Source organism: Mycetomoellerius zeteki, unplaced genomic scaffold (genome assembly GCF_001594055.1).
Source record: "Mycetomoellerius zeteki isolate Tzet28-1 unplaced genomic scaffold, Tzet1.0 scaffold162, whole genome shotgun sequence".
NCBI lineage: Eukaryota > Metazoa > Arthropoda > Insecta > Hymenoptera > Formicidae > Mycetomoellerius > Mycetomoellerius zeteki.
The window spans coordinates 110,336-137,445 of record NW_017256572.1 but is presented as its reverse complement, the minus strand read 5'-3'; the positions used below and the strand labels follow the sequence as shown (position 1 = coordinate 137,445).

The following is a 27,110-nucleotide window of genomic DNA, read 5'->3' as shown; positions in this document are numbered from 1 at the left end:
CGATGCACATCGGAGTTGGATCCAGTGTGAATCCAACATAAGGGCCAGTATTCATAGTCCGTTCTTATTTCAAGATTGTCTTAAGTAATGTCTTAAGATGCTAATACGGCCCTCTGATTGGTTCGTGACATCTCAAGACTGAACTTAAGACGGTCTTGAATATAAGAACTGACTATGAATACCGGCCAAGGATGCTGTCCCATGGGCATAGAAAACGGAATCGGAAAGGTGAAGAGGTAGAGGCAACCAATCAGCATCGTTCTGTTCCGATTTTAAGTAGCCTGGCTTCCCACATGGGGAATATTTTTGGAAAATGTCATGTGTAAGTATTGTAATTACATGTATGTTAAATTATTTTATATTAGATTATAATGATGGTTTTACATACATTGTTAACCTAACATCATGATACATAGTGTGTTAATGACCTTGATCTGATTTTGACAAGGTTATTCAAGGTCAAGTCCACATTTCCATCATGTGTCCCCTTTGCAACTTTCGTTCGAAAAATTTTTCTATAAAATCATCGATTCGCGAAATAATCGACCAGATTACTTAAAATGAAACACCCTGTATAGATAAAATTATTTTAAACATAAAATATCCAAATTTAAAAAATCTATAGAAACTCAATCTCTCGGAGAAATACCTTAATATATCATTGAATCAATGGCTGCATTCAGCAGAACCCAACAGTTTTGCAATTGTTTTATAAATATCTGCTGAGATAGGATCATTCCTTTAGATCTAATAGTATAATCTAATCAGCGCGAAGAAAAACTTCCAACAGTTACAAAATAAACGTTCATTGAACATAATTATTGATATGGTATTAATTTTAAATTACTTTTTTATATCTCTGTGAAATTTATTTTTAGGAAATATATTTATACAACGATTTAAAGGCCTTGTGTATTTAACGATTTAAAGAAAGAAAATTCTCTCTAAAGCGTTAAGCGTATGTACAATAACAAAATAATATTTTTGGAGAAGTAATATACTTACAATCTAATTTGTTTTCTCTACGATAGAAAAACAAAATAATTTTATATCTTTTACATTCAGTATATAATATTTGTATGTTACATGAACTGATATTCAACTTTGTCTCCTAAATTTTATCCGTTTATTAATTAGCAATATATGTTTAATGTAATATTTATGTAAATATAAAACATGTTATCTAAATATAAAACAAGCTACTCTTTCTCTCTATCAATTGTATAAGCAATTTTTGCTTGTTCTATTCATTTATTAGTAATATTTACCACAGCATAAAAATATAATCAATATAATGTTTAATCAAGCTTATTAACTTCAGTAATTTTGTTAAAAAAAACTGCTTAATATTGCGGACAAATTTTATAAAATTAATTTAATTGATTATATTTAATGCAAAGTAAAATATAGTAATTTATGCATAATGATAACAATATATAGGCCGGTATTCATAGTTCCTTAATTTAAGTAATATTTTAAGTAATATCTTAAAATGCTAATGACTCTCAGACCGGTATTCATAGTCAGTTCTTATTTCAAGATCGTCTTAAGTAATGTTTTAATTAAGACGCTAATGTGGCCTTCTGGCCATTGGTTCGTGACACCTTAAGAGCTTAAGACGATCTTGAATATAAGGATTATGAATACCGGCCTCAGATCAGTTTATAACATCTTAAGGCTATACTTAAGACGGTCTTGAATATAAAATCAGACCATGAATACTAGCCATAATTTAAATTTATCTGAAAACGTCTTATATCTTTGATTTTAACATCACTTCTAATAACACTTTAAGATGCCCATGCTTCTAACTCTTTCAAGTCGTCGTCTTCTTCTGGTTTAGCTTCTATAAATAAAATTTCAATGTTATATTGTTGTAAGATCATGATTTAATATTATAAACATATTAATATTTTTTATATGCTTGACGCAATACCAAATTATTTAAAACATTTTTATAATTTTATATTTGTATAATATATAGGAAATTTATAGTATTATAATAATAGTTACTTGTACGAGTTTTGCTTGGCGCAACAGGAACTGAAGTTGGTACCGCTGGTAATTCATCTGTCGTTGTATCGATACCAAGTAATTCTTTGTCAAGTTGTTCTTGTTGAAGTTCTTCTAGCTCCTTCTCTAACTCGTCTTCATCAGCATCTTGGCCAAATGCTACTGGATTAGATATAGCATCTGAAATTTCTCTAGCCACATCTTGTTGTTCTGCTATGTCATCCATCATATCATGTACTTGATCAACATCCCTATAATATAAATATAACATGAAAATATATAATTACAATGTAAACATGAAATTATTTAATAAGTAAATTACACACTTATTTCTATTTAAAGAGATAACTTTTTTATGCCTAACATGTTCATATTGTACTAACAACATTCTTAGGCCGATATTCATGGTTGGTTCTTATATTTAAGACCGTCTTAAGATAAAAATGGATCATGAATATTAATCTGACAATTCAAAAATTACATTAACCCTTTGTTGCACAAATTTTTCTATCAAATATATTTTGCCGAATTTTAGTATGAGGTTTTTGATTATAAATCTTAAGTCAAAATAAAAAAAAAAAAAAATGGATTCAATATGATAAAATGAAAAAAAAATAACTATGGCTTATATATTTATGTGTAAAATTTTATACGTGAGAATATTAAAAAATTATAAAGAATATTGAGGACATCAAGAATATAAAGAATTTATATTTCATTAAGGAGATTCGCTTATTACTTTAGAGTAAAAAATGCGACTGAAATAAATTGTCATTACAGCGATTCCGTGTCATATGCAATATTAGTGTAACGATGGATGGTGGATACTATTTACGTGCTATATTCTCTTAGTAAATTATTAGTATATAGAATATTAACAAATGTATGAGATTGTCAACGGCTTGAGAAGTCGAGTGTACATTTGGCAACATTGCACTGCGTTGCACTTCGCGATGTGACAGGCAGTGACCGGCTATAGCGAATAATAAGAAAGAAATTCAGAATCGATGTAAAGGCTGATTTTGTATTATTTTCACATCTGTTTCTTTACGCCGAGATGGATTGTAGGTTATATGAAGTTGGCTTCGTATCAGCTGTGCACTGCGGCGTTACCAAGTCTGTTACTACTAATACGATCCGTGAGGTAAAGATAAACTTTGTGACAATAAAGTTTTAAATCCATACAGTAAAGTCCGATTTTTCTTTTTTGTACACAATTATTGATATTTCATCTGTCAAATGCTAGTTTTTCAAAGTCCTAAGTTGGCTGAGTCAGTATTAAATCGGTGATTATCTTCTTCGGAACGCCCGCCTCCCGTAAAGCGATATGCTTAAAATGGTCAACTTCAGAATAATATTACAAGAAAACTATACGGTCAATATTGCTTAAATTGTGGAATTATTTGTGTACAGTATTTATCTACATCATATAAAAAAAATTAAGACTCTAAATTGATTTTCGATTAACAGGCGAACCTCCTTAGTATCGGAATTCAACATGTCTTAATAGTTATTTTAACCGTCATTTTGGATCTGCCATTAAAAATTTACCAATTATGAATGATTTGAAATTAGCGACATCAAAAACATTAACAAAGAGATTTTGAAGATATGTTTATTATCATTTTTATCCCAAGCTGGAATTTTATTTAAAGAATACTAATTTTTTGGCTGATTTTTTATTTCTAATTTATATTTAATTTAAAATTTGAAATATCTTCGAAACATAATGATACCAAATACCAATATATATAACGAGAAACATAACGATACCAAAAATATTAATATAAACCAATTATAAAGTACGCAATATAAATCAATTGTCAAATACGTAAAAACATACAAAAACTATAGCGAGAAAGATGTGTGCCTTCTACAGGCACACTATACAACAAAGAGTTAAACAGCTAATTATTAGCAACTGTAAAAACGCAAAAATCTTACATATGTTGATGCGCAGCTTTCATTGCGTCTGCAGCTCCCTTCATAGTAGTAAGAACGGCAGTGTTTGTATTTGCACTTTCCAGTGCTTCTCTTTGCATTTCAATTGTAGATAATGTGCCATCAATTTGCTGTAACTGCTTCTCATATCGCTTTTTTCTTTTCAGCGCTTGAATGGCAGCTATAATATATATACTATTTTTAATGCTTAATCAAACATATGCAATACGCGAAATGTTAACAATTTATGTGAATTGTTAACAATATGCTAACAGTTTATTAGTAGATTTGAGAATTGCAGTAGATTTTTATCAACTGCATTTATATTGAACTTGTGTTTTTCTCAGAGTCCATTGACGTAATTTCATTAACAGAAATTAAGCAAAATATCATTTCATAATTCACTATTAATAATTAAAATATTCATTCAATTACGAAATAGCAGATTTTGTTTGGTTCTGAATCTACTATCGTATTTCTGTCAGCAGATTTTACTATATTTTTGTTGACTCTATTTTTGTTGTACTATTGACAAATCTGGATATTTAAATACGACGGTCATCAATAATTATTTGGAATGTGTTTATTAAATTATATTGAAGCATCAATAGACATTTATCTATTTTTTAACATAATCCTTTATCAATTACATTTATCTTATTTTTCAACATAATCCTTTAGCTTTTCAATTTACTTGGCTCAGTATTCCATAAGTCTATTTATGTTTTCAGTAAAAAAAGTTTTTTATTAATTTAGTCACATATGTATCACTTCTTTCATAATTTAGTCAGTAGCAAATTGATGTGATATTAATATATTTTTGAATAAATCAAACAGATTATAATCACTCATTTCCTCGAATTACTATTTTTGTACTAGTCTAATCAAAGATGTCTTAAGAAGTTATTGATTTAGCACTACTGATCAAAATGTGAAAAAATGATACAGCTGAGAAATTAACAAAAAATAATTATATTAGATTGATGAAAATAAATCAAGAGAAATACACCTATTTTCGATCAAAGCGAATCTTAATACTTAAATATTTCACATAGGAAATTTATATACATATCCAATTCTGCAAATCACGTGCCAATTGGCTGCGAAACGTTGGCATTCCAAGAATGGATCTAAACACGGAGAAAACCCGCAAAACGCAAGATTGTCACATAGGTAACACCCGTGAAAGCCTCAAGAATATTATGATAGAGTACTATTACATTTGTCATACAAGATTTTAAGTTGATTGATTGGCTATAGGATAGAGACATCCGATAACTTCTCTTTCTTGCAGCTAATCAATAGGTTTCAAATGCTTTGTCTACAACAAATGTAATACTAGCCATAAAATACAAATAAAAGAGATAATTCCAATCAAACGCAGTTGAATTGAAAAGTCAAATACAATTGTAAAATTATCGAACACGAAATAAAAACTTCGTGGAAAGTCTGCGAGTTATACCTCTCTTGTTCTTCGACGCATTCTTCTTCGCTATTAATATTTCATTGTCAATTTTGCTCTCCAAGAATTCCTGTTTCTTTATCAACATATCCTCGGTTTCGCGTAACTTCTGAATTGCTTCGGCTGTTGAAGGAGCAGTCGGTTCCTTCTTCCCACCGAACACTTTGCTGAAGAAACTCATTGCGTTGCGCGTTTGTCTTTGATTTATCAAATAATTAAAAATCACTTTCTCGATCGTATGCGATGAAATCTGTGCACGTGTTTTGAGATCGAAACAATCGAAATCAAAAATGCATCTGAAATACTATGAAATCACCGTCGCCATATTCCTTCCAGGACCTCCGCACGAAAGAAAATTGCCGTAGCACCTTATGCCATCTTACGTCAGAGCCTTGCATTATTTTAACACCCAGCCAATCGTAAGGCTAGGTCCACACCTTGCTTTAAGTAGCCTTAAGCCCGATCTACAATTGCGTAAACGTAGACGTGATGGCCCGTCTACAATACATGTAGCTTGGTTTAATAGCGAATTCGATTGGACGCACTCAGTGCGCATTGGTGCACATTAAAGCCATCGTACACGAAATAACGTAAAGATATGTTTATAAATAAACATAGAGATCGATTAAATCGTGAAATACTTAATACATTTTATTGCACTATTAGGTAAAATATGTATTTCATAATTCGAAATATTTGCATTTCATTTTTATACTTAAATTAAATTAGTATACAACGGCTTTAATATGCACCAGAGCGCATTAGTTCTTCCAATCGAATTCGCCATAAGTCAGTTTAAGAAGTAAGAGTAAAGGTAAATTTTGGAGCCGCTCAAACTGGCTGTTTCAGCGACAAAAAGGATTTTGTGATCAAAATGGACGCTTTCGTGATTCGTCAATTTTGACCACGTGATCCTTTTTGTCGCTGAAACAGCCTGTTTAAGCGGCTCGTGAAAATTTACCTTTAGAAATTGACCAATCACAGTCGAATGTGAGAAGAATAATTGACTGTGATTGGTCAATTTCTTACTCTTACTTCTTAAACTAAGCTTACTTTGAATATTGTTGACAACTTCTAAGGCCGGAATCAGACTACGCATTGAAGATTCAGATTGAAGATTGAAGATTAAAATTTGACCAGTGAGGACAAAGAAATTTTAGCTCCTATTGTTTTGATTGGTCAAATTTCAATCTTTCAATCTTCAAACTCAATCTTCAATGCGTAGTCTGATTTCGGCCTAAGGGTGAAATCACACGATGCGTAAAAAGACTGCGGAATAGAGAATGCGTCATTGAAGCAACCAATCAGCACTATTCAGCGCTATTCGAAATAGCGCTGATTGGTTGCTTCAATGGCTGCGTTCAGCAGAACGATTGTTTTGCAACTGTTGGAAGTTTCCTTCGCGCTAATTGGATCATACTTTTAGATCTAGAAGAATGGTCCTATCTCAGCAGACAATCATAAAACGGTTGCAAAACTGTTGAGTCTGCTGAACGCAGCCATAGACGCATTCTCTATTCCGCAGTCTTTTTCCGCACCGTGTGATTTCACCATAATGCGCCGTCTACAATGAACAGTAGCAGTAGAGACTGTAAACATGTCGGGTGTAGGCTGGTTTTCCAGCTAAGCCATTAATGGTTAGTCGATGAACGTCAAATCGATGTTAATTCAATGTCAATTAACGTTATTTCTATAATGGTTGTGTTCCGATAGCTGTGTCGAAAATTTTCTTTTTAGTTACAAGGTTGGTAGCGCTGTAACTAACATAGTTGTGTTCCGTAAGAAATCAGCTGACACCATAGTTTGCATTTACTTTATCCTATATTCGATCAAAGCGGATCTTAAAGGCCATCACACGTACAAAAATTTTAGTCGTAATTGTAAGGTCGTAGGCAAATCGACCAATCACAGTCGAGCGTTTTTAAACGCGAGATCGTAATTTTGATTACGATTGGTCGATTTACTTGCGACCTTACGATTACGACTAAAATTTTTGTGCGTGTGATGACCTTATAATATTAAATACATAATTTTTTGTGAATTTATAACATTCTGTTTCTACATATTGCATGACCGAATATAGGATTCCTTTATTTAATTAAATTTATTCTCATCAGTCCAATATTCGCTTCATATTGCTTAAATCATATTTCAATAAATATATATAATAATAAATAATCAACTATATATTATAAAAGTAAAAATTAACCTCTTTCCTGGACAAACCGATAAAGCAAATGCAAACTACGGTGTCAGCTGATCTCTTAGGGCCATAGCACACAAAAAAACTTCAGCAATAAAACGTAAGTTTTATTAACGTAACTGTAATTTTGATTATGGTTCAAAGTAAAACTGACCGATTCAATGAAGTGAGCAAAAAAAATCAAAATTAAGGTACCTAAGCCGAATAAGACTCAACTTATTTTATTTTTTTAAATTTTATTTATGGGAATATTGAAATAAACTAAGGGAGAATCAAATCTTCATTTCATTTACTTCCAAAAGAAAAATATATTGTTTATATAGAATATGTATATGCATAAATGAACGAAAAAAAAATTTGATAAACTCTAACATTGGGCTTATTACATGCATATGAATATAATAAGATCCAAATCGAAAGTAAATTAAAAAAATTGATTCATTAATTATTTTCCATAAAGGAAGTTGAATATTATAATGAATTATAATAAATTATGAAACATTGTATATTGGTAAATTTTGCAGCGGATTGTTACAAAAATGGCTCCTACACATAAGTTTTTATTGTGTTAAGCAAATGTGTTACTACAGATTCCAATTCTTTAATTCCTTTTTATCTATTTCCTATGGCACATTTTTAAGCATATACTGCAGGCTTAAAACAAGTTTTAAAGTAATAAATTTAAAAGTGGGTTTTATTTAGTATTGGACCTTATTCAGCTCAAGTAGGTATCTTATACGACAACGAATATTGAATCAGCTATTTTTAATTTGGACTATAATTAAAATTTCCGCAGAATAGGCTTATAGCTTATTTAATTTCGAACAAATTAAGAAAAAACTTTAAAATTGGATAAGAATTAGAGCATCGGCTGAATTTTTTGCCCACTGTGCAGAGCATTAACATTTAGAAAAGTTCTGCAGTTAAGTTTTTTTGTTGAAAAAACAGATGTGATGCAAGTCGGTGTTAAATCAAGGTGTCAAAAATAGATATGGAAGATGCAAGTGCGTGATATATTTTATCATGCATATCTATTTTTGACACCGTGATTTAACACCGACTTGCACAACATCTGTTTTTTTTTTTTTCAACAAAAAACTTAACTTGCAGAGCTTTTTTTAGGGCCGTCACAATGGGCGGAAAAATTCGGCCGATAATTCTTAACCAATTTTAAAGTTTTTTAATTTGCTCGAAATTGAATGAACTATAAGAGCCCATTCTGCGTAAATTTTGATTACGGTTCAAATTAAAAATGATCGATCCAATATTCGTTATCGTATAATATTGATTTTTTTGCTCACTTCATTGGATCGGCCACTTTGAACCGTAATCAAAATTTACGCAAAATGGGCTTTTGGCTCATTTAATTTCGCGCAAATTATAAAAAAAATTTTTTAATTGATTAAGAATTAGAACGTCAGTCAAATTTTATCCACAAAGATGTATTTCCGTCTACCCGTGCCTCGTAGAACATTGGTTAAAATTGTTCACAAAATCTGAAAAAATTCTGGTGTTATTTTTTTGAGATATTGAACCACTTTTGGGGATATCTCGATTAAATTTGAAAATTGTTAAAATAATAACTACCCTGACATATAATATTTTTTATATACATTTTTTAGTAGTTTTTAAATGCTTTATAGGCGTTGTGTGCTACTTGAGATCAAATTGAAATCAAACATCGCGCGAGATTTAATCATCCAATGGCAGGCTATTGGGTAATCTTAGTTGTATGGTGCACAGAGACTGCGCTATATTGCGTGATGCTGTATGATCAATACTGTCATGCTCCGGACCAAAAAGCGGAATCGAGAAACTGCGTGTCATCTAACAACATCATGAAAACTGAAAGACACACTTGTGTGCTAAATACCGACGGTGAGTCACGATATTTTTTGATTTTTATGTCAACTATTTAAATATCTAAAAAATCGGAAAATGATGCTCTCTCTCACATCATTCGAGGTGTCAACACTCTCTCTCTCTCTCTCTCTCTCTCTCTCTCTCTCTCTCTCTCTCTCTCTCTCTCCCCAATGTTCTCTGCATAAAACATTACATAAAGAATAGTCGGTGTATTTGTGATAAATCTTATAAGATAAATCGGGATTGTGTATTAGATGTTAATTAAACGGAGATAAAAATATAAAGTACCCATAAAAATTTCTCTTACAGAATGATTTTTTTAAATAAAAATTAAGATAAATATATAAGATAAGAGTAATAGTTCAGATTACTTTAATTGCTTGATTTTCTAGAAAAATAATGAATATTATAATTCGGTTCAAAATGATTAATGTCAATAAATTAAAAGGGGCCATGAATAAAAGCAAGTTATTATTGTTAATATTTTAATGTATAACATTTCATAAACAAACGTTTAGACTCTAGGAGATTCTTTTCAATGTTAAAATACATAATAAAGTTAATTTTAAAATAAACGTGAAAATACATATTTTTAATTAGACGCTTATTAACAATAAATTAACACTTGATTGAACATCAATTGATTAGAATTTAAAACATTTAATAGTATTATTTTAACTAACAAGTCCAGCAATGAAACAGTTCGATTGACAACCCATGTACAATATACAATTACTCATCGAAATAGAGAGATTGAAAGAGTCAGATAATTTAGATACATTAACTACTAAACTATCAACATCTGTAAATTAATCATATCCATTCAATTATGCTGAGGAGGATGATATGAGTTTGAGAATGAAACTTACATTGTATGCACAGGAAGATAGAGAATACAATTGTATGTATAATGTAATATATAATAATGAAAACCTCTTAAATGAATACTTTTTCGAGCAAATTATTGTAATCAGCGTTAATTTATTATTAATAAGTGTCTAATTAAAAATATGTACTTTTACCGTCTAGTTTAAAATTGCCTTTAATATTTATTTTAAAATTGAGAAGGACCTCCTAGAAGAGGTTGAAACGTTTGTTTATGAAATGTTTTACATTAAAATATTAGCAATAATAACTTGCTCTGGCTCACGACTTCCAGAAAAAGTCTCTCTCAATTAATTAATTTATTAATAATAGAAGTAATATATATAATAAAAGAATTAATGTAGAAACAAAGAATAACAGAAGATAATTGTAGTAAAATCATGAAAAAAATTATTATATACGAAGATCGTTTGAAAAGTTTTGAGCCTCAACATGAAGATGGCATTACAGAATAGTCAAAACGATTCTGGTACTACAATCATACATGCTTTGAAAGATATATGTGAAAATTGTAGCCATTGTGGACGCTCAGTTGTTGTTTGAGTCATTTGTGCCAGTCGATGTCAGTGATTTTGTAAAAATGGAAAAAATCGAATATACAGTTCAAGACTCTGTTCGAGCGGTTTAAGCGAAACGAGTCGGATTTTTTGCGTCAATTAATAACTGTTGATAAAACTTGGATCCACTACTTCATTCCTGACGAAAGAACAGTCAAAACAGTGGATTACATCCGTAGAAGTCTATTTTGTAGAGCAAAACGCCAACTATTATTTGAATGGGTTAAAGGGATGGGAGCATCGCTGGGAAAAGTGTATCGACTTAAAAGAAGACGATGTTGAAAAATAAAACTGAATTTGACCGAAAAAATACTTGTTTCTATGTTAGACCCAAAACTTTTCAAACGACCCTCGTAGAATAGTGAGTTAGAATCTTAAAGAGAAATTGATTAAGTATTAATTTTTAATAAAAGATAGTAAATCTTTATGAATGGAGTTTAAATTCAGTGCACTGTCTGCCATAAATATTAAATAAAATCAAAAAGGTTAGAAAGGTCAATATATGAGCAAATATTAGGTCAAATTATAAAACTAGTGTTATTAAGATGACAAAACGAATAAATTAAAAACTAGTGTTTCCAAGTATAAAATAGTGGAACTTTATTTACTTATTGTTAGTCTTCATCAGCCAATTAAAGTACAAAAATGAATAAAAACAGAAGTTGGTCATGCAACTTTTGTATATAACAGTTTTCATACAACTTATAATTTACAAGTTTTTCGAACTGTGCAAGTTGTATGCCCTATATATTTACTTAATCAAGAATGCCTCGTTCTCATTGTGATATTATCGTACTTACATGAATTGCAGATCTACCCGTGGGAGAATCGATCGAGGAAATTGCCGAATCCGTAGATGAGTTACGAGAGAAGCTTGCCAATATGAAAAAGCTCATGATAGAGCGAAAGGGCACTACACTGGGAGAGATCAGTGCTCGGAAAAGGAAAGAAACTTCTAACATGATAGATGGCAATCTCTTGTCCTGGATTTTTGGATTGGCTCTTATGGGAATCCTGATCGTTAGCTCCTATGCTTTTTATAATCTGTATCACGCAGTACTAAAGAGATTCCCATCTCATCATACGGAACTATAAGGAGAGAGCGTAGAATAAAAAAGAGTGAAGCCAAAAATTTTCGCAAATTCTCAACAATATCACAAAAAAATCGGCCTTACTTAATTTCTCCATCAGATATTTCAACAAGGAAAATGCTGCTTCATGTTCTTTTTGCTTTTTGACCACTTTTTTTCAGAAAAAGAAATATCAAAGAAAACTGTTAATTCATTCGAAGGCACTAATGCGCGTTGGTGCATATTAAATCTGTTATACATTTTAATTTGAATGTAATAATGAAATACAAATATTTCGTATTATAAAATATATATGCTACTTAACAGCATAAATGTATATTGATTAGAAGTTTAAAAGTTTCAAAATTTATTTCGCGCTTAACTTGGTTTAACTTTTTTATGCTAAACATACATCTTTACGTCAATTTGTCTATGACGGCTTCAATATGTATCTCATTACCAGAGCGTCGAACCAAATTTACTATCCAAGTATCCAAGTAATGATTAAATTTTTAATGATTAAAAATAAAAGCAAGTATCTAAAGGCTCAGAGAATTAAAAATTTCAAAATGCAATAAATTGGGCAATGAGCCAAGCATGACCACACTAGTTGCACCAATACCCGAAATATGCAGTCGGTGCGTCCCAGCCGAAATCACTGAGTACAAAAACGAATTGCAAATTATGAAATATATGTTTATCAATAGTACTATAAAATGTATTGGAGATTTAACCTGTTTTATAATATATATTTTTACGGCTATATTTCTAATTGTGTATGACAGCTATATGTGCACTAGTGCATCCCAGCCGAAATCGCTATAAGGTTTTAGGTACTGTTGATAAAAAATAATAAATTAAAAGAAAGGTTCTACATTGTTTTTCAAATTTTTTAAAGTTTTGTTCAAATAATTTTAACATTAAAATTACGTTTTTTTTTAACATTCAAAAAACGTTTCTTTAACATTAAAAAAACGTTTCTTCAAACGTTAAAATAAACGTTTTTTTTTTTTAATAAAAAAAGGGGGCTTAACCCATTACTTTTAATGTTTTTAAAAATGTTTTTATAAATGTTTTTTAAATATTTTTAAAAACATTTTTAAAAATATTGTCTGCTGATTGAGGTAACGTCCCAGCAACCAAACTAATAAAAAAATTTAGCGTTAAAAATTCTTAAGATAATTAGCATTGGCAGCTGACGGGATTCCGTAACGTATACGTCGTGTAACGTTTCGACTTTCGAAAAAGGTTGATTAATGCAACGCCACGTGATCAGAGAGCGCAGGCTCATCGCTTTCAGTAACTGCCAGTAATCGTAATGAACGTTGCATGTTGTTATTTCCTTTATTTGACCTGAGTTCTTCGACTCCACAAAAAATAAAACAGTGAAATAGTAACTGCTTATCTAGTACAGAATATTCGAGACTTCATCCTTCAACGAATTTCGTTCAAACACTCACTATTACAACAATTAAGTTCGATCTATTACAAGCATTGGAATAACAATTTCAAAGCAACGTACGACTCACATTGTCATAGATTATAATACCCCCGCGTGAATTTTGGCGCATATCAAAACAATCCAGATAGCAAAATGCTAGCAGTACAGTAGTAGAGAAATAGATATCCACTTTTCGAAGCCGTTTTAAAATAGTTTAATTGCAAAAAATCGTTTTCTTACTAAGCGTATGTAATAGTGCAACTCTTGAAGAAGAAAAATCCTTGTAGTGTTTGCTGTGTGCTCAAAGATGTAGAAATTAAATTTTCCGCAGATAAGTTTTTAGTGAACAAATAGCTTTTTGCTAAAACTGATAAACATTTCAGGCTCAAACAGGAGTGGATTTTTTCGTTATAACAAAAACATTTTACGAGCATTTTAAAGCTTTGCGTTCAAATCTCAATGAACAGAGAGTGAGTAAAAAAAAGGCGTTTTTCGATGATCTTTATTTTTTTGTCAACTTAACTAATGGACAGATCTTAACGTTTTACGTTTCATTTTGTAGGTATTTCCAAATACCCACATTTTCCATAATGAACTTTTTTCCATACAATCAACATCTTTCGTTCTATGAGCGAAAAACCTACTTTTTGCAACTGTCCGAATTTTTTTGCGTATTTCCGACACGAGTCACGAGTCTCAAACATATATGTATTGCTTTTCTGATGACCTTCCGAAGTTTTTCGCGAAAAGAAATGCCAGGTTACAATTAATTTCCGTTCAAAACCCTAATTCTACTGGACTGTTTGTCATATCGCCTGAGCAAAATATCAACCCCGTGATTAGTACTCTTTAATCGCTATTAATTTAAAAATTATAACCTTGACTTTTTCATATCAGAATTTGTCTTAGAATGCTCCAAAAAATCCGTTCTTGAAAGGACACGCGATAGTTATGGGGCGGCCTGTATATTTATCTCACTTTAAGGATATCCTAAACCGATTACTGAACTTGATCGAGGTCGATAGTGCAGACTTTTTTAATTCCAAATTCGATAATAGTGACCAATAGTGACCTTTGATTAATTTCTTACATTGTATTATATATCGTTCTATCTCACTCAAACGCATACATCGTTATCTAACATATGCCAGTATCATCTATTGCAAAACCGCGTAACTACTACTACACGAAATTTCGGCTCTGTTGACATTCCTAGTCTTCGCAAAACGTATACACGGATTTTCCATTCGGTAAAAATACTTTTCTTCTAAACTTTTAATCTTAGTTCTACAAACTCGGCATCGCTCGTTCCAGTAATGTGACCTCAGCTGCACGCTTATTTTCAAGATATGGACTATAAAACTCTCGTATCAGTAAATATAGACTTGAAGTGACAGCTGTAGTGTCAAAAGTAAATGAATTTTTTAACTTTTTTTCGATTTTCTCATGAAATCCAGTGCAGCTGAGGTCCTGTTTGTGCGTACTTTAATTCTGTAATAATAATTTTGCAATCCGTAAATCCAAAATTCGGAGATTTTTCACCGAATGGAAATGATGGTAAAGTAGGGCGACTTTAGCATCCCCTTAAAATAAATGCAAAAATTTTTGGGGATTTCAAGCAACGCAAACAGATCCATTGTTGTTGAGAAACACATGGAATTATTATGGAACAGTGATAAACTCTTACTGAGGATCACTGGTGATCCTCATGGCAACCAATGTAAATTGTCTTATCTAATCAATACCAGGAGAGAATAAAATTTCTATAAAAATTAAGGTTCATTTAAAAAAATATATACACAGTATATATATATATATATGTTAATCGCGTTATAATTTCTAGGAAAAGCATTCATCTCTTTAAGTATACAATACTTGGATACATTATATAGTAACCTGGAAGAATTATCATATTATAGATCAATTTAATACATTATATTCTATAATTAATATATTGTTTTGAGAATTGCCGACATTATTACGAGAGGAACTTGAAAAGTTTCTTAAGTCGGAAAGAAAACATTTTTTCGGAAAAATTCATTTTATCTTTCGATATAATCTCCTTTTAAGTCAATACGTTTAGTCCAGCGGTGCTTCAATTTTTTCAAGCCGTCCAAAAAGTACGATTGTGCTCAAACTCTGCCAAATAGGCGTTCGTGATAGCGATGACCTCTTTTCAATAATTCTTTCTCTCTCTCCCCCCCCCTCTCTCTCTCTCTCGTACGCACAGATGTGTCCGCCATTTTCAGGGACCGGTTGCCGGACTCTGTATCATAGAGACTCTAGTCTTTTTTGAGATACGCGTGCCATCTCTGTGTAACTTAAGGAATTTTTCAAGTTCCTCTCGTACAATATATTGAATGATACATTTAGATCAAACTCTCACCAAACGACATAATTTTTTAATTATACGTAAGTTTTCTTATTGCTCTATTTATTTTTTATTCCTTTTTTATTGTCTACTATCTCGACATTATAATAGAGAAACTTTACTTATAGATTACGTTTTTATTAAAAAGATAAATTTATTATATATTTTATCTAATTTATTTTAATGTTTCAAATATTTCTTAGACGTTTATAAAATATAATTTGGACAATAGACAATCTAATTAATCATTATCAATAATTACAATAATTTTCATACATATAATAATTATGTGATACATACATATTCAATAAAAATATACACATGGAATATTCCCGTTTTTATTTGTGTGTGTGTGCCTGTGCACGCGCGCAGGCGTATGTATATGGTAATGTGTGGTAAATTTAACCATGTTAGGTCTATCTTTATTTATGGTTTAGGTCACGTTTATGAAACATTAGATTATAACAAAAATAGTAATAATTTTTAGTAGCACAGTAGTAATAATTTAAATTTAAAAACTTTTAAAATAATATAAATGTTCTCTAAATTACTTTATAAAAATGTTGAATGACGATAAAAAATGTTCGCTCTAATATTATGTATTCTAATACATTCTAAAAGAGGTAACTATTAAAATACACATTTAGCTTTTACATATTATAATGGCTCAATACATAGGAATAAGTGTGATTGACTAGGGCAAGTATCAAGTCACATTTGAGTAATTTCAATAAGAATATTTAAATAAAGCAATATAAAATAAAGTAATAGAAGTATGTTCGAAAATATTGACTAAAAAAAATTATCAAAATATGTGTCGGCTTATTTTATGTTGGAAATACGTAAAAAAAATTTGAAACAAATAAAAAAATGTGATCCCATATTTTTACGAAATCCGTTCGATTTACAAAAGAATGCCTCATATGTGAAACAAGGATAGTTCGGAATCAGGTTCATCTCTATCACATTGAATCAGCAATCTAATTGTAGAAGTCTAGTTATAGAAGTCTGTGTAATTATAAATAAATATCTATAAATAGATATTTATTTATGGACATAGGAAAATCTCAGAATATCCAGTTATAAATACGATTGTACATCCAATAAATTAAGGAACAAGAAATGTCACGGCAAATAGAAAAGATTCGAAATGGTATTCATTTGTGACTTCAGAACAAAGGACTACTATGTAGGTTATTGTAATTTTTTAATTAGTGGCTGAAGAAAACTACAGTAGAGTCGAAACCAGTTCCACCTAAAATTTTATAATTCATAAAAATTAATATCTGCGGACATCTTGTTGCTCGGTTTTGGTCTGGTTTAAATAGAATTATTTTGTCGGGAAACTTTATATTTTATAAGTATGTTTTTATACTTGCCCCAACTTGCTTTAATTTATTTGGGAAATATGGAACAACATTTATGAAAATATTAATACATAAAATAGATTGCAAAAAAATCATCATTATTTCTCACACATATTAATAGTGCTAAATAATGAATTCATTCAAATTATTGATCTGAAAATATACATTAAAACAAATCAAATAATTTTATGTTGAAAACATGATACATTTGAATAAAATAATTTTTTTGTTTTGATATAATTTATAGACAATTTAAATTTCTTTCAGACCATACATCACATACTACATTTATACATTAATATTAATAATTACTATTTATACAAGAATTAAGTAAAGTAGTATATATATAAAAACTGACAATTATTTTAAATAAAATAATATTAAGAATCTAACAAAATTAGACAATAAGACGTACTTGAAGAACGTTTCTTTTTCCTTTTATTCCCTTTATATGAAAATATAAAATAAAAAAAAATTATTTTTTTATTAGCTCCAGTAAATCACATCTCATACTCATATACATTGGTAAAAGTTTCGTTTAAGGGAGGCAACCTCGATGACCATGACCTTGACATGTTGTCAAGGTCAAGACCCTGAGTGACCTTGATGAAGTTTTAGCCGTTACTGGTTCTTCGTTAAAAAGTTTTTAATTTTTTAATTTTGCAAAATTAATGAGTGGAGATGGAGGAAAGTTAAAAAATTTGATATTTAAAAAAATAAATACACCATTATATAATACATATAAAATACCATACAACTTGTACATATATAAAACTTTTTGTTATAACGATGTTTGCTGAATTAACGATATTTGCTGAAAACGATAAAATTTTTTTTTTTTTAGGGTCTTTCAATTCCTAATACTTTGATAAAAAAAAGTATGGGTTTAACATTTTTTTATGCTCTACAACATATCCAAAGCCTATCAAAATCGGTGAGAATCGGCTCCGATGATTCCCTTGTAAGAATAACAATTTTATTCGTTAATAACTTATTAATGAATAACGAGCAACGGCTGAAACTTTTGATTGTTGTTCAAGGTTATGACCTTGACAATAAAGTCAAATTAATCAGCGAGGTACCCATTATTGTAAATAATTACCATTTACGTATATCGTGTGTGCGTGTGTAATGAGTATACACAAATACGCAATCCAGTATCGCATGCGTGGTCATAACAATGAGACACTACTCTGACTACGTTTTCACGGACACTCTTAATCGGGTTTAATAACTACATCCGTAGTTAGAAACTGGCCAATCACAGTTATTCCATTCTCCAAAAAAATAAGTATGATTGGTCAATTTTATAATTACGGATGTTATTAAACCTGATTAAGGGTGTCCGTGTAAACGTAGTTTGTGTCTTTTATAATAGAGTACAAAAAAACATAAATGCTTTAAAAAATTATGCAATTTGTGTGATACGCAATTACAAATTTATATAAAATTTTGTAATTAATTTATCTTATTATCCTATGCATGAAAATATAAAATTCAAAAATAAAAAAAAATATTTTTTTTAATATTTTATATTTAACGTTAAAATATATGTTAAGATAAAATATAAAATATATCAATAATGATTTCTATAATAATGATCTTTTAATAATTTTAATAATTTATATAATGTTCATTAATAAATACAATATCATATACATATAAGAGAAATCTTATAGTATATACCATTTTAAAATATCGAATTGTTCTTGAAATCTCTTTTATTCTTTGCATACCTACAAGCGAAAATATTGCCACTATACTATGTGCCCCTTTGGTTAAAAACAACAAAAATTCTTAAAATGCTTAAGTATGGAATACTCTGTGTGCACGTGCGTGTGTGTATGTGTATGCGCACACGTGCGCGGGCACATATGTTTCTTTATATACTTTTATATTTGTGATACTTACTGGAAATAATAATAAAAATATAATTTCATTTTATCATGTAAGTAAATCAAATTAGACCAGGGTACCTATCATGGAACAAGTCGGAATGAATTCCGATCGGAATTATTATGATTCAATTATACCCTAGATTTCTATTGTTTTCTAGGGAAAATGGAGTAATTCCGATATGTTCCATGATAGATACCCAGGTATTTCTGTCCATTCTCATTTGGCATTCATGTTTTTCTTGCTTTGTTCATTGTCTTATAAAAATGTGTGATAGCAAAATTTGTTGATTTTAAACAATTTAGTTGATTGCACTACAATTTATATTTCTATTTGTAAAGATATATAGTCTATTTAATTCAAAATTTTCAAAGGGAAAAATCATGTAAAAGAAAGATTTCCATATTTTGCTCTTTTGCACAAATATCAAAACATTTTCTATATCGCTATGCAAATAGAAAAAAAAACAAATCAAACTGAAAAATAAAAACATAAATCTTTAAGGAGGTTCTCGCGTTACTTCTTGTAATCAATAGACAGTTTAAATTATTAAGGTGGTTCTTTAGTAAATCGAGTTATAGAAATGTCTAATTTTTTTTATATAATGGAGTCGAAGTATCGAAATTGACGTGTGCAAAATTCTACGGTAGTTTAACGATGAAATAAGAAAAAAAAAAGTTGAATATGTAACCTTTCATGTATAACTTAGTGACAAGATAAGGCTCACAGACGCTTCTTTGATTAACTGCACACAAATCTTACCATAAACTTTTCTCAAAAACGAAATTATAATAGTTTACAAAATTATAGATTTTAATGGTCACAAAAAAGTAATAGGTCTAAATTGCTATTCTTGAAAGATATTTACGTGCATAAACTTGCATATAAATTTAATCTCGAAAAGTAAACATAATCTCATCTTGTTTTCATTCGATGAAGAGTTCTTAATTTACTATCATATTATTTCATTAAGATATACACGTATTTTATACAGATATTTGTAATTTTGGGTAGGCCTTGGTGAGGCACCCCAAATTTTCGGCACTTTACTAAAGAACCACCTTAAAATTGTGTAAAACGATTTAAACAATATAATAAAAACATTATCAACAATATCTAATTCGTATATAAAATCAACAATAATTATGTATAATGATATAATTAATATCATTATACAGAGTAGGTCATTTAAATCAATACACGCGAATATCTCGAAAAGGAGAAATTTTTTCAAAAAATGTTTCAGACAAAAATTTTAAGATTTCAAGGGGGAAAGGAGACAGTGACCTTGAGAAAATGTCTTTAAGGTCAGGTCCATGTTAAATAAAATTTTTTAAACGGAACCCTCCATTTTTTATTACGTATTCTTGTAGCTTATTTTAAGAGCTTTCCAAAACGCTATAATAAAGTATTTTTTCGTTAAGTATACATTTGAAATTATGAAGTTCGAAAGTTACAATTCTGCCGGCATTTGCATTATCCAAGATGTCTAACCTACGGCTATAACCTCTTGAATGTTGTTTAAGATCATGACCTAGATAACATTTGTTAAAATCAAGGCCATTGAAGGTTATAGCGTTTTGGAAAGCTCTTGAAATAAGCTACAAGAATACGCAATAAAAAATGGAGGGTTCCGTTTAAAAAATTTTATTTAATATGGACCTGACCTTAAGGACATCTTCTCAAGATCAAACAAGGTCACTGTCTTCTTTCCCCCTTAAGATCATAAAACTTTTGTCTGAAACATTTTTTGAAAAAATTTCTCCTTTTTGAAATATTCGCGTGTATTGATTAAAATGGCCTACCCTGTATGTAATTGATTTTATACGTTATTTTAAATTAACAAAATAAGTTATAAGACGCTCATTTGATGACAGACTTGGTTGATATGCTTGAAGTTATATATTATCGAAGTTATGTATCTCAATGATAAATGTCTTGCTCTCAAAATGGTGCATATAGCAAAATGTAAATAATGGAGATGATATAACATCACAATTATATGACATAAATTTAAAGACTGCTATTTTGGTAAATTGAATATTAATATTTCTATAAGTAATATACGTAACCATATATACATGCGTTGTTCATTGGACACAAATATTATTTTTCTTTATTGAAAAATTTATTCAATTTAGACAAAACTTTACTAGAAGGAACTTAAATTTTTACTTTGTAATTGTGTAATGTTTTTAGTTAATTTACTTTGTAATGTTTTTGAAATGTTGGTCTTATATGCAAATGTTTCAAATTAAGAAAAAATATGTACAGAATAAGGTTTTGCACATGCTTGTAATGTAAAATTACATACATTTAGAATTAAATATCTTCTTAAACGGTATGGTAAATATCAATGAAATTTTTTTTAAATATTGATATAATTATATTCAATTTTCTTATTATATATGTATTATATTGACTTATTTTATATTTTATCAAACGCAAGAACCTCCTTAAAGTAAGATAAAGATTAAATGTTTCGTTGAAAATTAATTGTTCAAAAATTTTATTAAAATGTGCATTCCGTTTGCTTATTTTGGAGAACAATTAAGACAAAAGATCTTTTTTTTAGCTAAAGTTCTTGCACAGTACATCTTTCCTCCTTTTTTCTCTACATTAAAAAGAAAAAGAGAAAATATATGAATCGTGCAAAAAGTTCAGCTAAAAAGAACAGAATCTAAAATTCGACATAGTGTCTACTTTAAAGCAAGCAAAAATAATGGATTGCATTTGCATCACTAGAAAATACTTCCAAAATTTCAGTCTATTTTTTTAAAGCTTTAATACTGGAATCAAATTGCTATAAATCTACAAAATATGCACGAGTTTTATTATGATATGGAGGCTGTAAATACTTATATACGTAAATATATTGTATAATATGATTATTGTATAATCCCGATAAATAGTCGGTCACAAGCATATTGCATAAATTTACATGGAGTAGATGCTACCGCTTCCTCTTCATACCCTTACGGTATCCTTTACCAAACCAGCCTGGATTCTTTGGAGATGCTATGGAAGTGTCCGCACGAATCAGTAGTGAATCACCTTCCTCTTGCTTTTGCTCATTCTTGACTTTTATTGGTCCTGGACAGTCTCCGTCACGTTGATAATACAAACAGGTAAGGGAGCCTTCATGCTCCATACAAAATGAACAAGCTGGTTTCGGTTTTGGTGTTTCCACTGGCATGTTTGGTATTTGTATAAAAGGATAATAAAATAATGGTGTCAATTGCGGATACATATACATAGGAGGAAATGGCAAGCCCATAGATAGAAACGGTAATGCGGTGAAAAAAGGTGCCGGATAGGCAGTTGTTATATCAGTCACTGCTAAGGACGATATGCAGTCTTTTTTGTCAGTCTCTTCTACTATGCATTTAACATTTTCATCGCTGCTTTGACTTAGAGGTTCCTTAATTGCTGGCTCCTCAAGACACGGTTGAGTCTTAGTGAGTTGTTCATCGTTTTGAAGCTTTACTCCATGAAAAAAGATTGGATCCTTTGTACGATTATACCGCGGTATCTCTAGACCTAAATGACTCATGATTTTCCTCATTACTTCGTCACATTTTCCGTTTATCTTTAAAACCGCATTCTCATCTTTCGGAGTCCATTGCAAGTTAACAATGTACAGAGAAGCTCTTTTCTGAACGGGCTTATCCATTTGCCATAACCATGGATACTTCTTAAGAACTTTTAGACTAGAACCTAAACACAATATAACATCTGCTTGCTTTGCAGCTCTAGTTGCCCCGTTCCAATTGATTGGCCAAGGCAGATTACCTCTTTCACCAAAATGGACAATAGAATCTTGCAGCATTGAATTACATGTGTGGCATAATCTTCCTGTACCGTGTTGATATCGTGCAGTCTTTTCAGTAACATCAAAAAGTCTCCAATATTCTCTAGATGGTTTACATGTTCTACAAACTTCTACATACATATTGCCATGTACTTCGGAGAGAAAATTACGCGGGATACCACTGCGTAAGTGTAATCCATCACAGTTTTGAGAAACTACATGTTTGAGGATTCGCGCCTTATACAATGCATAAAGAGCCATATGCGTCAAGGTTGGCTCAGCTTGACTCAGATCATGATTTCTGTCGAAAATATAAATAATGTAGTATAAATAATATAAATATAAATAATAAACATAATATACAAATGTGTAGTATATGAATATAATATTTCCTACGTTTACATTATTATATTTATACAGGTTATATTTATTGTACTGTAGTTACCATTGATAACGGTACAATATTAAAAAGTGAATTATCTTTAATTTATTTTTGCAAAATAGTAAATAATAAATGTAAACTAATTAACATAACTAAAGGAACAAGAAATGTAAATAAAAAGTAAAAAAAAAAACAAAATCTTTCATAAATTTTATTGAACAGTCTCAACTTGTTAATTAATAAAGATTAATAAGTTGAAATGAAAAAAAGTTTATTAATCAATATATAAAATCTTTTATAAATTTTATTATATATAATCTCTATATTTATAAAATGACGAAGATTAAAATATGGTTATTGGAAAAAAAAAATTATTGCCATACACACACAGAATTAAGTTTCAATTGAAATGATTCCTACCCAATGTCCTTTCCTTGTTGCATACGAGTCCAAACTCCATTAGTACCTCTATAATCTGGAATAGATGCCGCTGTGCTAATACCAGCACCAGTATATACTGCAAGTGACGTTGCTCTACTGATTGCTGCTGCCAAACGTATACATTTTTCCTCCAAGATTTCAGGTGCATCTTCAATCTCTTCCAATCTCGCCTTTATTCTATCTCGTTTTTCTTGTCTATAAATACAGACAAGTAAATTACAGATAATTTTATATTCTACTTAAATATAAAGGATATATTAAATATATTATCTCTTTAACTTTGCAACTATCAGTGAGTTATTAGTGATAAAACAGCCATAATATACCATTGATAATAGAATATAATGTATTAATAATAATTTACATACAAAATTTTATTATTTACTCTATTAATGTCATTTATATCTCCAGTACAAATTATAATCAAACTGAATAAATTAATATCTTTATATTATCAGAATATTTTTTATATTATTAGAATATCCCTTTTATATTATTAGAATCCTAAATAGCAAACCCCCTTCCCTCCCACCTCTCTCTCTTTCTCTGTGTCGAGAACAGATTTTGAAAGTGTCTATTATAAATTTTGTTGTCAAAATGACAGCAGAAATATTCATAAACAGATTCTGCTTACTGAATATAATAATATCATGATATTGATACAGGATGTTTCCTCTAATTTGAATTATCATTTAAAATATCTCCGTTGTTTTTGATGATATCAGAAAATATAAAACAGGAGATCTTGTTGGATTTGAAAGGGCACACTGAGCAAAAAATTTTTTTTCAAGGTCATATTTTTTGAGACTTCAAAGTCACTTCCACTTTTAAAATGAAATTGTACAATTTTTTACACAATACGAGATGTTTTATACTTTATTCTGACATATATTGACATAAAATATTAAATAACTTGTAAATTGTTAATTTTTTTATAATCATATCTTAATACTTTTATGAATAGAATAATGAGATGAATCAATTAGTGGAAAGGAAACATAGTTGCTTTAAAAAAATGTATGCAAAATGGATATTTTTTAAAATAAGCGACTATGTGTTTTCTTTCCATTAATATGTATATTGAAACAATTTACCACAGATTTATTGTAATAACAAAAAGCTTTATTGACTCAATGAATAACATCATTGAATCAAGCATTGAATTATATTATTATTAATGCATACAATTATTAATTTAATCAATAATTTCATTACTTTATGATCATATTTGTTAATATTATGAAATGATATATTAACTATTTACATTGTACTAAAATTTTTTTAAATTTTATATAAAATACAGTTCTTTTTTTTAACTATTCCTGTGCAGTTTAACTTATTGTTTTTTACATTAACTTATGTTTTAATTATAATTATGCATCGGATCATTTTATAAGTTTTGTAAACACATACGCAATATCAAAGGGATTAGATACCCTAAATTTCCTAAAACTTCTGAAGTAGCAATCTAACACGTTAATACTGATTATGACCTATTTCATGTTTAATTTTACTAGAGTCCCTATACTATATAAAGAATATATCAAGAGATATAAATGACTGTTTTCATTAATTTAATTAAATGTTATATTAAGTTATGATATATTCAAGTATGGTACATTAATAAACAGTGAGTTGTTATATTAATGAATAAAGTTATTGGCTAATAAAAAATATTCAATGTAATATTCATAATATATATTAAAAGTTTATTTTAGTAAATGAATTTCAAGTCATTGAACGTCATTCATTGATATTACAAATTTTTTTCAGTGGTTCTGCTCATAAATACGTTTTAAATCCGGAAAAATATTTCTGTGCTGAATATGCAGAATAAAAATGTGTATAAATTTACACGAGAAATATGTATTTAAGCACTAAAAGTTGCTTCAAACAAATATAGAATTCTTCTTAGTCAAAAATAGTAATTTAAAAAAAATTAAAGAAATAAAAAATTTTGATATTGTATATTAATATTTTACATATAGCATATAATAATTAGGAAACTAAATATGTAATCACTATAGAGAAACTAAAAAAATGTTTTTAATGTAGTATATATAAAAATTTGAAAAGAATCATATGCTTAAACATTAGGTACTTTTCAAATGAATTGTGTGTATGTGTATGTATGTGCATGCATGTGTGTATATGTAAAGAATCCTCATTGAAGACAGCAAACCGACAAGGCTTCAAGGATAATAATGCTTGTTTTTAGATGCAGTTTTGTTAATTCATAAGAGTAGATTTGATAGAAATATATAAGAATGTTGCTTAATCTTACGTATTAGTATCGAACATATGAATACAGCCTATTTGTATATAGTTAACAAAAAAAAAATTTACCAATATATCTCTGTAATGTTACTGTGTCATAATGAATTTGAGGGTAATGTATACATCAGATAAATTTTATTCTGCTCCAAGAGAGATTTGACTAAAAATGTCTGTATCAAGTATCTACCAATCCTTAAAAATATCTGATTGTAATGGTTATTACCGTAAATTAACCTCTTTCACTACGTCGCTGCATGAGGCGAGTATCCCGGTTTCTTCCGCCGTTCTGTCTATTTCCGATTTCTGTAAAATCGCTGCCACCTGACAAAAACGTCGTTTCAATGAGATTTGTTTACGATATATCTATTAGAAGAATATCACTGGACGTGATTAGGAGGTTTGTACACAATTTACAAGTGATAATTTCTTGAACAGCAATATTAACACGCGTATACCTTCTTGAAAGTGGCCACTCTCTCGTCCTTAACTTTAAAAGCCTTCAAAGCAGCGGAACGTCTTCGCGACACGAATTTTTCGTCTTTCGTCTCCGCCATCTTTAATCAAAACGATGCGCACAGTGACCTTAGAATATATACTATTGGAAGAGGAATTGAGCGCGGACATCATACAAAGAACGTGAAGCCAACATCTATGCGAAAGAGAAAGCTAGAGTCCCAAATGTTTGCAATGCGCATGCGCAGCACCATCATCTGTAGGTTTGTTCGCGTCGCATGCTTCAACTAGGCTGCGGTCCACTTGACGCTACAAACGCTTCGAAGCGTTTGACCGACCAATCAGAACAAAGAATTTTACGAATTGACTAATCAAAGAATGCTTCGAAGCGTTTGTAGCGTCAAGTGGACCGCAGCCCTAGAGACCCCTTGGAGCGCATTCACACCTTGATGGAAAAGCAGAAAGCAGAAAAGGAGCAGCCAATCAGGAGGCTTATTACATTTCCTTGTGACGAAGTGAAAATTACAAAAGTGATTGAATTTACTAGTATATTTATAACTTCATTGGTTAACTTCTAGTGAATTTGATCATTTTTGTAATTTTCACTTCCTCCCAAAAACCGTAATGAGCTCTCAGAACTTGCGCTGATAGTCGACAATTTCAGCTTTTTGTGGCTG

The 27,110-nt window shown here is 29.9% G+C and overlaps 3 protein-coding genes across 8 annotated transcripts; 1 reads left to right on the top strand and 2 right to left on the bottom strand.

Moving 5' to 3' along the window:
* Window positions 1–1,591: 1,591 nt before the first annotated feature.
* Window positions 1,592–5,804, bottom strand: shrb (charged multivesicular body protein shrub). Its single transcript, XM_018445521.1, has 4 exons — window positions 5,417–5,804; window positions 3,958–4,135; window positions 2,014–2,264; window positions 1,592–1,846 (listed from the first exon to the last, which is right to left on the bottom strand). The coding sequence occupies exons 1-4, from the start codon at window positions 5,595–5,597 to the stop codon at window positions 1,791–1,793; spliced, it is 666 nt and encodes a 221-aa protein (XP_018301023.1). The 5' UTR covers window positions 5,598–5,804; the 3' UTR covers window positions 1,592–1,790.
* Window positions 5,805–7,037: 1,233 nt separating this feature from the next.
* LOC108721130 (uncharacterized) lies at window positions 7,038–12,801 on the top strand. 5 transcript variants are annotated; one of them, XM_018445506.1, is made up of 3 exons: window positions 7,038–7,053; window positions 9,363–9,497; window positions 11,736–12,801. In XM_018445506.1, exons 2-3 carry the CDS (start codon window positions 9,383–9,385, stop codon window positions 12,017–12,019), a joined length of 399 nt encoding a protein of 132 aa, XP_018301008.1. In that variant the 5' UTR covers window positions 7,038–7,053; window positions 9,363–9,382; the 3' UTR covers window positions 12,020–12,801. The 5 variants fall into 5 exon arrangements, with proteins under 5 accessions (XP_018301008.1, XP_018301005.1, XP_018301007.1 ...); XM_018445503.1 differs by lacking the exon at window positions 7,038–7,053 and adding an exon at window positions 7,093–7,160 and having other exon boundaries at window positions 9,263–9,497; XM_018445505.1 differs by lacking the exon at window positions 7,038–7,053 and adding an exon at window positions 7,114–7,160.
* An 8,906-nt stretch (window positions 12,802–21,707) lies between these two features.
* Sirt7 (sirtuin 7) lies at window positions 21,708–26,556 on the bottom strand. Of its 2 annotated transcripts, XM_018445518.1 has the most exons (5): window positions 26,436–26,556; window positions 26,204–26,301; window positions 23,683–23,898; window positions 22,862–23,181; window positions 21,708–22,786 (listed from the first exon to the last, which is right to left on the bottom strand). In XM_018445518.1, exons 1-5 carry the CDS (start codon window positions 26,532–26,534, stop codon window positions 22,023–22,025), a joined length of 1,497 nt encoding a protein of 498 aa, XP_018301020.1. In that variant the 5' UTR covers window positions 26,535–26,556; the 3' UTR covers window positions 21,708–22,022. The 2 variants fall into 2 exon arrangements, with proteins under 2 accessions (XP_018301020.1, XP_018301019.1); XM_018445517.1 differs by having other exon boundaries at window positions 21,708–23,181.
* Window positions 26,557–27,110: the final 554 nt, after the last annotated feature.

What these genes read in the sequence shown, in the direction of transcription:
- shrb (XM_018445521.1), bottom strand. Translation starts at nt 5,597, where the DNA reads ATGAGTTTCTTCAGCAAAGTGTTCGGTGGGAAGAAGGAACCGACTGCT. An exon ending in AAAGCTGCGCATCAACATAT is followed by an intron (nt 2,265 to 3,957) that starts GTAAGATTTTTG and finishes TTTATATTATAG; the next exon opens with GGATGTTGATCAAGTACATG. An exon ending in GCCAAGCAAAACTCGTACAA is followed by an intron (nt 1,847 to 2,013) that starts GTAACTATTATT and finishes TTTTATTTATAG; the next exon opens with AAGCTAAACCAGAAGAAGAC.
- LOC108721130 (XM_018445503.1), top strand. Translation starts at nt 9,323, where the DNA reads ATGGCAGGCTATTGGGTAATCTTAGTTGTATGGTGCACAGAGACTGCG. An exon ending in TTGTGTGCTAAATACCGACG is followed by an intron (nt 9,498 to 11,735) that starts GTGAGTCACGAT and finishes CATGAATTGCAG; the next exon opens with ATCTACCCGTGGGAGAATCG.
- Sirt7 (XM_018445517.1), bottom strand. Translation starts at nt 26,534, where the DNA reads ATGGCGGAGACGAAAGACGAAAAATTCGTGTCGCGAAGACGTTCCGCT. An exon ending in GAGTGGCCACTTTCAAGAAG is followed by an intron (nt 26,302 to 26,435) that starts GTATACGCGTGT and finishes CGTTTTTGTCAG; the next exon opens with GTGGCAGCGATTTTACAGAA. An exon ending in CAACAAGGAAAGGACATTGG is followed by an intron (nt 23,182 to 23,682) that starts GTAGGAATCATT and finishes TATTTTCGACAG; the next exon opens with AAATCATGATCTGAGTCAAG.